The 10429-nt window shown below is 43.7% G+C and overlaps 1 protein-coding gene across 1 annotated transcript; it reads left to right on the top strand.

The window, feature by feature from the left end:
• Window positions 1–487: 487 nt before the first annotated feature.
• rsph4a (radial spoke head component 4A) lies at window positions 488–8911 on the top strand. The gene is made up of 7 exons (XM_031311989.2): window positions 488–730; window positions 3343–3565; window positions 4209–4478; window positions 6241–6690; window positions 7619–7763; window positions 8384–8501; window positions 8610–8911. Exons 1-7 carry the CDS (start codon window positions 642–644, stop codon window positions 8839–8841), a joined length of 1527 nt encoding a protein of 508 aa, XP_031167849.1. The 5' UTR covers window positions 488–641; the 3' UTR covers window positions 8842–8911.
• The last annotated feature ends 1518 nt before the right edge of the window (window positions 8912–10429 follow it).

Raw genomic sequence — 10429 nt, 5'->3', positions numbered from 1 at the left:
AGGCAGAGTAGGGCGGGACATTCCTCTAGGCAGAGGAAAAGGCTTGTGGGACAGTCTTGGACAGTAGTTTTTAACCTTAAAGATACGTCTGTTTGTAATCCAGAAAATAATGCTTATTTCTATAATTTCATTATTCACACACACGTCATATGCTAGATTTTATATTCACAAACAGACATTTTCTGCCTAAAGTACATTTCCTCATAGAACAAAATTCTTTTCTAAAGTCCCACAGTTTGTAAAACAACAAAAAAATATTTTGGAAACTGCAGCGCTTCTCCCCAGAATCTGGATATGATTTTATTTGTGTATAGGCTACATGTTAGTTAATCTTATTCTACTGTGTATTTACATAATTTATCCTTTATATTCATCAATTTGTTTGTATGAATTATTTTTTGATTTGTATATGTGTTAATGTTTATTTTTATCCTAAAAACAAAAACCCTCCAGGCAGGGGCTCCATGGGCTCGCGGTGCTCTTGCAGCCTAGCAACGGTTGTGTTCCCGTGACCATAGCAACGGTGCATTTGGCGTGCTAACAGAAGTTGTTGTGGCTGCCGTTAGCCGGTGTGTGTGTGTGTGTGTATCGAAGCTGCTGGAAGACGAGACGAGAAGAGAAAGAAACGGAGGAGAAGAAAGATGGAGTCCGAGGACAGCCGGCGGCTGCAGTCAGCGGCCTCGCTCAAGGCCTTCCTGCTGAAGAGCAGCACGGAGAGCCACCTGAACCTGTGAGTAGCTGGGTTAGCTCTACTCAGCTAACGCTAGCTCACTCGGCTGGCTTCGGGACATTCCGTGATCCCCGCTGTAGACTGCGGTCAAGCCGACAGTTGGGTTTCGTTGCGCGTCTACTCAAGAAATTACGGTACCGGTGCCGGCGCATGTATATAAAGAACCTCAAACCGCAACATGTCCCAGACCGACCTAATGAAACCATGTCATACGATATATAGAGTTAGAACAGGATTACTTTCACATCTGTTTAAATACATTTTACTGCAAAATAAGTAGAAAGTCACCTCCATTTTATATGGAGTGAGAATTAAACCTAGTGTTTTTTTTTTACCTAGCTAGGTTATAACAAAACAATTATTAAACAATTCCATAAGAAGTTTGCTGAGAATCCCACTAAATGAGATTCTAAATTATTTGCGGTGGTCACTGACCTGGGGAGGGGGGGGTCGATGGACGGGAAGAAGTGCAGAATTCTTATATTAATTGTGGGCAGCTTAAATAGACAATCTGCCCACAGTCCCATCCTCAAGTCTATAAGGGTGCAGGGGCAGTTACAGCACACAATGTAATCTTTCAACAAACAAAAAAGACAAACGTACATTTTCTCTTTGACAAAACAAAAGATACCACAAGTTGTAATTCTGTTTAACAGTCAGACGCTGTTCACCTCTTTTGTGACCTTCTGCATGCAAGACAAAAAAAACAAACTTAAATGTTACTGTATATGTTGTTGACTTGAACATGAACAAAATGTTTGCAACTTACCAAATTTCCCTAGTGGGGATTGTTTTGTGTCTCTTACACATAAGTCGATATTGACTAGATAGATAGATAGATAGACACTTTATTCATCCTGAAGGAAATTTAAGGCATCCAGTAGCTTAGACAACCATAACACAACAAACACATATACACACACATATCACACATACATACAAAATAAAAATAAAAATCACTCATAGAAATGCAATGACCATGATAAGGTGCTATGGTAGACTGTGTGCAATGGTGGTAGCGCAACAGTGAACAGTGCAAGGATTGAGCAGTGCAGTAGATTATTATTAAATATTAACTATGAAATATTAACATAACATATTAACTGACTGATTAAGTAAGAATAAGAACAATATATAACAGGGAATAAGTTATAAGATGTAGATGTTATGACCACAGTCCAGATTGTGTAGGAGGGCTAATATAGCCTATAAGACAGTTGTACAGCAGAAAAAGTGATATAATTTTAGGGGCTGAAAGCGACAGGCTCATGCTGAAAAGTCCATTTCTCCCCTCCCCCTTTGTGTGGTGGTAGCAGGTAATGTTAACGTTAAAGCATTGTAACCTCGACAACGCAGCTGATAACGTGCTAATGTTATATCCTTACTAGCTAACTTTAGGCTTCTTGCATTACTAATAACAGGCTAATAACTTCTTTGAATTTCTACGAGATTAAAAGCGTGTTAAGAACATAATACATTAACCTTAACTTGAATGCATCCGTGTTGGAGAAATTGTTCTGAGGTGTTCATAATACCAGGGTTTTTCCTGGCTCAGAATAGGCCTTACACATATGAAGCGGGGGGTCTGTGGGTCCTCCCCCAGGAAATTCTGAGCATCAAAAACCTAAAGAGCATATACGTCAGTATGTGGCGGTCAACATTGATTGTGCGGCGGGCCGCCACAAGTATATCAATGTATGGGAAACAGTGCACATGGACTTCTGCTTAGAATATATTCTCAACTGTGCTAAAATAAAATCTGAAAACATTTGATGCCATCACTGTTTTGGAGGACAAGATCAAATTGTGTAATTTAACATATTGAATATAATTCCTGTTGAAATTGTCTTAAAAAATATTATAATATTTATTTAATAAAATAAGTTGTTAAAGGTGCTCTTAGCGATGTCACGCGTTTTTTAGGTTACAACATTTTTTGTCACATACAGCAAACATCTCCTCCTCACTATCCGCTAGCTGCCTGTACCCTGAACACACTGTAAAAAAACGCGGTCTCTGTAGACAGCCCAGGCTCCACAAACGGCAACAAAAACAAACTGCGCCAACCTGCACCACCAAACATAACAAACAGCATTCCAGCCAATAACCGACAAGAAGGAGTTGGGGGTGGGGGTTGGGGGGGTTAGTGCGCGGAAGCAAGGAAGGGAGGGGGAGGGGACGGGATGAGGAGGAGGGAGGGGCGAGCTAGCCTCCGTTTTGTTTGACAATATTTTGAACGTCAACAAGAAGTAACGTCACCCAACATCGCTTAGAGCACCTAGGTTTGCTGAAATGTTCAAAGGATTCTTGTTGACCGTGACTTATCAATGAATTGACTAAGCTAATCATTTCATGTAAAAAGCAGGAAACCTGATGATTGTTATCAGTGAGGGAGAACGTTTCAGTTCCATGTGTCTGTGAAGAAAGCTCTCAGTGGGTCTCAGGTTTATACTGAAACCAGAGAAGAGTCCTAAACAGGAGCAAGCCATGCTGCCGCTCAGTAAGGAGAGTCATATTTGTATATTTGTATACGTGTTTATGGGTTATGTTATGTTTATGTATCAGCATCTGAGATGATGGATGGTCCAGACGTTCTTCTTCCTGCTTTCCAGCTATGACCACCTGACCGGGCTGCTGCTGAAGGTGATGGATGAGCATCCTCCCAACGTGGTGGATGTGATTGAGGACATGAGCCGCGATGTGAAGCGGGCCGTGTTGGAGGAGCAACAGAGCAGCCTGAGAGAGCTCCCAGAGACCAGCGCTGCCGAGCTGCTGGCGGAGCAGCAGCGCTCGCTCTTCAGCCGGCCGGAGGACGCCGACCAGGAGGACGAACTGGTACTGTCGCACGCACACACATGCACAAGCGCACAAACACAAACATGCACTAGGGGTGCAGCACAGGTCTGACCGTTAGCATCACATGCCTCATTAACGAACATGTACCGAACCAACATGGTGTGGCTATTCAGGGTTCATACGTTTTGAAAAAACCTGGAAAAGTTATGGAATTTGAAAAATGGCAGTTCCAGGCCTGGAAAGGTTTTGGAAACATAAAAAGACCCAGAAAGTTTTGGAAAAGTCATGGAATTTTTTTTTTAACACAGTATAATAATATGTGATTAATAAATGTATTTCACGTCGTCCTAACCTCACCGTTCTATTCGGGGCGCGATATTACGACTCCCACTATGAACCACATAAATTGTCATTTATTTTATTGTTAAACCTCTGAGGGTAAACTTTAACACAGATTTTTATTCTTATTGTATAATGTCGACTGACATTTTCAGGAATACATAGTCATGGAAATTTGCCAAAAAGTCATGGAAAAGGTCATGGAAAACATTGGTTAAAATGCGTATAACCCTGGCTATTACTTATAGTGAATATGAATAATACTCATAGAGAATATGAATAAGAGTGTTAGCTCATAGAGAATATGAATAATACTCATAAGACTGTTGCTTGGTGTGGTCAGATGGAGACGCCCCTCCCTAATGTGAGCGAGCTGGGCTTCTACCTGGAGCAGGCGGGGGTGGGGCTGGGCCGCGAGGAGACACAGAGGCTCTTCCTGGCTCTCAAGCAGCTGGTGGAGTCGCAGGTGCTGCTGCACTGCCGCCTGTGGGGCAAGATTCTGGGCACAGAGAGCAGCTACATCGTAGCTGAGGCAGAGTACAGAGAGGGGGAGGAAGAGGAGGAGCCCAGCCTCGATGAAGACGAGGCAGAGCCGGAGACGGAAGACACCGAGGTGAGGACACAGTTCATCTGCTTTATTTCCCCTCCAGCTTCAGACGCACCCAGGCTCCTGCTCTAAAGACACGCCTCCCTGCTCTCTGATTGGCTCCTGTTTTAATGAGAAAACCCAGCACTTCCTCAGGGCCTTTCTCCTTTCCCAAATTTGTACCTCCTTGACTCCTTGACTCCTCGACTCCTCGATCTTCCGGCTTGTGACCCGGAAATTATTCTCAGGCTGCTTAAATGTCCGCTGATGATATAATGATAATGATAATGATATCAGCTGTAGTGACATTACTGCATCATGGAAACGTTTAAGTAAATTGTTATAGAAAACACTCATACATCATTACAATACATCATTTAAAAAGCAACGCAGCCTTACAGGGAGTGTAGAGAAGTATCCATGCGGGTCTCTGAATCGGAAAAAAAAAATTCATTCAGGTGGGGGGAGGGGGGGGTGGTTTTAAGTCTTCACGCAGATTCGGATGAAGAGCTGTTCCACGCATCAATAATAGATCGATAGAGTGAGTTTTTGTAGCTATATAATACTGCATATATTTGTAATTCTTTTCATACAAACATTTGTATAGCCATACTTTATAAGTAGGCTTTATAAATGTATAAATGTGTGTATGTGTGTGTGTGCGTGTGTGTGTTTTAAATACAACAAATAATAATTTACAACATCCCTACATTTTTATTACACTATGTCACGTTGTGAACTGAATTCAACGTAAATATAGAAGTTGTCATGAACACTGTTCTTCTCATCTGACAGAAATCATAAAATACAGTTAATGACAAAACAATAACAGCCGATGCAGCTGTGCTGCACGTCATATTTAATAGCCTGTGGGCGGGACTAATGCTGCGTTCCAGGCAACTCGTAACTCGTGTTTTCACAACCTTCTACCCGTGAAAGTGCCCTGGAACGGTAGTCAAACCCGTAACTTTTTAGCTACTACTCGTGAACTCGTACCAGATGGTTGTACTCCCAGTTACAGTTTTTGACGTCACACACACATTAACAACAATGGTGACCCCTGTTGATGCTGTACAGACGCTGGTGACTAACAGTGAGAAATAGAAATAAATAGACATAAATAGGCAACGTAAAGTCATTCCACACATTGTAATCAAAACAATACACAAACGATTATGTACTACTACAGGTTATGTTTATTAAATGAAGCCCAAAATATGTCTCTGACTAGAAATCGCTAGTATCAGCTAGCGCAAGCAAACGTCAACGTTAGGTAGCCGCTAACGCTAGCTAGAAGGGTTTGTGGTGACTTTGCCTGGAACGCTAACAAGTTGTGAGTCGTGACTTGAAGTCGTAACTTACGGGCTAAAAATTGGGTCTGGAACGCAGCATAAGACGCCAGGAGAGGAATCGAGGGGAGGAATTGAGGGGAGGAATTGAGGAGAGGAATCAAGGATGTACAATTTGGGAAATGAAAAAGGCCTTCAGTCTGATGTTCATGTCTACTGCATTACTGCCATCAGTGTGACACAACACTGTTCTCACCCAATCAAGTGCTGTTAGCTACCGTCAATGAAACCCAGCACTTCCTGTGGTTGTTTCACATTAAAAGCTTAAATAGTGCTCCTCTTTCCTGGGGGGCTTTTAATGTGAACTATTTATTTAACTGTCCCTTGTGATTTGTATTTCCTGTCCTGTAATTTGATCATCCCAGAGTGTCCCTTAATCTCTTGGAGGGACAGAAGTGACATTAATTAAGTTTCTGGTCTTGTGCTGGCTTTGCTTTCAGACGGACCCTCTCCCTCAGTCGACCTATAAACCCCTCCCAGAAGTGCCGAAGGAGGCCCTGGGCACAGGGGCTAACAAGTATGTTTATTATGTGTGCAAAGAGCCGGGTCTTCCCTGGGTGAAGCTCCCGTCAGTCAGTCCTGCGCAGATCACCGCTGCTCGCCAAATCCGTAAATTCTTCACGGGGAGGCTGGACAACCCGGTGGTCAGCTACCCGCCTTTCCCCGGGAATGAAGCCAACTACCTGAGAGCACAGATCGCTCGCATCTCCGCCGGAACACAGGTCAGCCCCCAGGGCTTCTTCCAGGCCGGGGAGGAGGAGGGCGATGAGGAAGACACGTCTCCCCGGGACAGCTACGAAGCCAATCCTGACTTTGAGGGCCTTCCGGTTGCTGAGATGGCGGAGACTCTGTCCAGCTGGGTGCATCATGTTCAGCACATCCTACAGCAGGTACGGTCTGATGGAAGCATGCAGCCATCTCTCAACTCAGGGCTTTGTTACAGGGGCGCTATGCAAGTTTGGCAATTTCTTCGCTGTTTTCTCGCTTTTTGCTCGCAGGTTTCTCTATAGAGCTCCCCCTATAGACAAACATATTGGTCTGATTATTTCTAAAGGAGTTTGGGTCATGCAAATTACGGGAGTTTCCCGGGCGAAATAACAAACCAGGAGGGGTCCGGGAGATAGGGCTAAAAAACGGAAAAACGTGAGTGTTGGCAGGTAAGGTAGACAGCTAGCTAGCTAGTAAGCCCGTAACAGACAGCGAAAAACCTTTACAGACAATAGCAAACATCCTGAGGTCACAATAACAAGAAATACAAAGATTAAACAGAGTTTATCCCAAAGATACTTACAAGTGCAACAGCAAGAACGCCAGGTCAGCATCGGATTAGCAGGCTTCTGTTTGTCTCAGTTCTCGCCATTCTGAAAATGCAAGTCCGATGTTTACTCGTGTCTGATTCCTCGCTCGGTCAGTCTGCCGTTTTCCTCTTTCTCTGTTCCTCCGACAATGCTTTCCTAGCTTTCTGGTTCTTTTTTGCCGGCTCAGCCATGACAATAGTGTGAAAAACTCCATCGCTACCTTGTTCTTATAGCTAGCCGGTTCCTGGATGTGTGCAGTGCCGTGAAGCAATTTGTTACATCGGCAGACCTGATATCACGCGATACTTCCTGACGCTGAGGCCGGCGGACTGCCGGCCCAAAGTTGCAAGGGTGGTTTTTCCGCTCACAGGCACTAGGGAGGAAGCAGGACGAACACCATTCAACCCGACAAAAGTCATATATAACCATTCCAATGACTCCTAAGCTGTTCGGTTAAGGTAAATTAAGTTAAAAAAAACTGCATAGTTCCCCTTTAATGTGTGAATGTGGACTGCTTTAGGGCCGCTGTACCTGGGTGAACCTGGCTGCGAAACCAGGAGAAGACCCTAATGAGGAAGGAGAGGCAGAGGAGAAGGAAGAGGAGCCTGATGAGCCCGAGCCAGAAGTCGGACCCCCTCTGCTCACCCCCCTCTCCCAGGATGCAGGTCAGTCTTTGACTTTACAAACCAGTGACGGCTTCCAGCTGCCAAAATCCAGCTAAGAGTCAGGAGGTGATAAAAATGTTGATAGGCTATAGTCAAGATTTTAGAATTGAACAACAATCAAGGCGGTTCAGGTTCTTTCAGGCGCCATGTTCGCCCATCGCCCTCACCTGTCTGATCCTCCACAGGCCTACATGCTGTGATATGTTCGGATATAATTTATCTTAATATCATAAACATTGTTTATTGGCCTGGACCGGATAATCAAACTTTGAAGCTGATCTGAGCCCAGAGATCATTATTCTTTAATGATCTGTCTGTTCTCTGCTCGTCCACAATTCTTTTCATCAGCTGCTGGTTTCCCTCCATGTCGTTTCTATGATTACCTGCGCACAAAGCGCAAAGAGATAGGGCTCTTTGTAAGAAAGATACAGTTGTGTTAGTGCACCAAAACAACAATACAACAGTTGACATGATCTCATTTGTTTTTGGAAAGCATGATAACTAATTATTGATATAAACCTATACGTATCTAAATGAAATAGCATATACCAGAGTTAGTTTTTTGGTCCATAGAGCCATGACTTTATGTCCTTGAAGTCTTTTTAACGTGTGTGTCTCAGAAATGTTTAGCACTCCTCCCTGGACCTCCAAGGTGTCCTCCACTCTCACCTCCCAGCATGCAGTAGCTGTGCTGCGCTCTAACCTCTGGCCAGGCTCATGTGCATATGCTTGTGGAAAGTAAGTCAACAGATCAGAATACTCTTGACTTCTTCTGTTGGATCTCTCACAGTATCTTGAAGGCAATGTTGCAATTTACAAACAACCATTCCCTGTCTCTTCATTCAGGAAGTTTGAGAACATTTATGTTGGCTGGGGTCTGAAGTATGCAGGGGAAGGCTACAGCCCGCCTGTCCCCCCGCTGCCACAGAAAGAATACCCCAGCGGGCCCGAAATCACAGAGGCCCTGGACCCGTCGCTGGAGGAGGAGCAGGTGCTGAAAGAAGCTTTGGAGGAGCAGCAAGCTGCCCAGGAAGAGCTGCAGGACTCGGGAGACGAGGCTGAGGAAGATGACGACTGAGAAAACACATTTTATATTTCAAGTATTTATTTGTGAGTCAGTGGCCAATAAATCAGTTTACTCAGCAACATGGCTTGGTGTTGTAAGCACAGGTAAATGTACTTCTGTATGTCTGGACAGGCTGCAGTGCAAAGATGAGGCAGTGCTTGTTCTCTAAAAGGTGTCCTGTGGAGTTTCAGACCACGAGCAGCACCATGGAACCGTGTTTTACGTTTGTTTTGCTCACTGATCTGCAGCTGCTGTTCATGTTCAACACACACAGTGAAGAAGAAGACTGCTAGCAAGTTCACATAGACATTAAAGGTCCCATGGCATGAAAATTTCAAGTTATGAGTTTTTTTTAACATTAATATGAGTTCCCCCAGCCTGCCTCTGGTCCCCCAGTGGCTAGAAATGGCGATAGGTGTAAACCGAGCCCTGGGTATCCTGCTCTGCCTTTGAGAAAATGAAAGCTCAGATGGGCCGATCTGGAATCTCCTCCTTATGAGGTCATAAGGAGAAAGGTTACCTCCCCTTTCTCTGCTTTGCCCGCCCAGAGAATTTGGCCCACCCATGAGAGAGAGAGAGACATCATGGCTTGCAAAGTGGCAGTTGGTCAAGGCCACACCCCCACCCTCCACCTTGCCCCCCTCTCTCATCTTCAATAGCATTTAAAGCTACAGACACAGAAATGGCACATACTAAGTAAAGCTCATTGTGGGACTGGCTCTAGTGGCTGTAATTCTGCAACAAGGCTGAATTTCGGGAAAGAGACTTCAGATACAGTATTAGGGAACCACTAAGGCCTATATAAAAGAGACTTCAGATACAATATTAGGGGACCACTAAGGTCTATATAAAAGAGACTTCAGGTACAGTATTAGGGGACCACTAAGGCCTGTATAAAAGAGACTTCAGATACAATATTAGGGGACCACTAAGGCCTATATAAAAGAGACTTCAGATACAGTATTAGGGGACCACTAAGGCTTATATAAAAGCATCCAAAAAGCAGCATGTCATAGGACCTTTAATAATGCAGGGTTCAAACTTTTAAGACAATGTTTCATGAGGAGGGAAATGCACTCATGCACATCACACACAACGCTGGCTGTAACCAGAAGGACATCTGTGACATCACAGAAAGAGATGTGAGGTACACGAGTCTCAACAACATAACACAATACTTTAGAATTAGATTAGAAGCTTTTCTGATCACAATGAAAAGATTTTGGTTCAACATGCACACCAAATATGCGTCAACTTTTGCAGAACAGTGTCTTGGACGACTTTCCTCAGTCCTTATTGTGTGACGTCTGATACTTGAAAATGACAGTTGTAGCAACAGCCCTTACGGATATACAAACTCAGCAGAGAACTACAGTAAGTATGAGTTAGGCTTAAATCTAAGAGACCAAGACAATAACATCTGCACAAACATGCACGCACACAATTTGTCGTGTCCAATAAATGTATGTATTATTGCTTTTTTTTAGTGATTGCTAGGAGTTTACATGCGGATAAAAACGTTATGTTTATAACATAGATGATATGTTTTCATTATGAGAAATAGAATTAGGATTTAAACATTCAATGGATAAAGGAACAA

Source organism: Sander lucioperca, chromosome 11 (genome assembly GCF_008315115.2).
Source record: "Sander lucioperca isolate FBNREF2018 chromosome 11, SLUC_FBN_1.2, whole genome shotgun sequence".
Lineage (NCBI taxonomy): Eukaryota > Metazoa > Chordata > Actinopteri > Perciformes > Percidae > Sander > Sander lucioperca.
Note: the sequence above shows the minus strand (reverse complement) of the source record. Positions and strands in the feature narration are given on the sequence as shown.

Coding starts and splice junctions, on each gene's coding strand:
- rsph4a (XM_031311989.2), top strand. CDS start 642: ATGGAGTCCGAGGACAGCCGGCGGCTGCAGTCAGCGGCCTCGCTCAAG. Junction 731..3,342: donor ACGGAGAGCCACCTGAACCT/GTGAGTAGCTGG, acceptor CCTGCTTTCCAG/CTATGACCACCTGACCGGGC. Junction 4,479..6,240: donor CGGAGACGGAAGACACCGAG/GTGAGGACACAG, acceptor CTTTGCTTTCAG/ACGGACCCTCTCCCTCAGTC.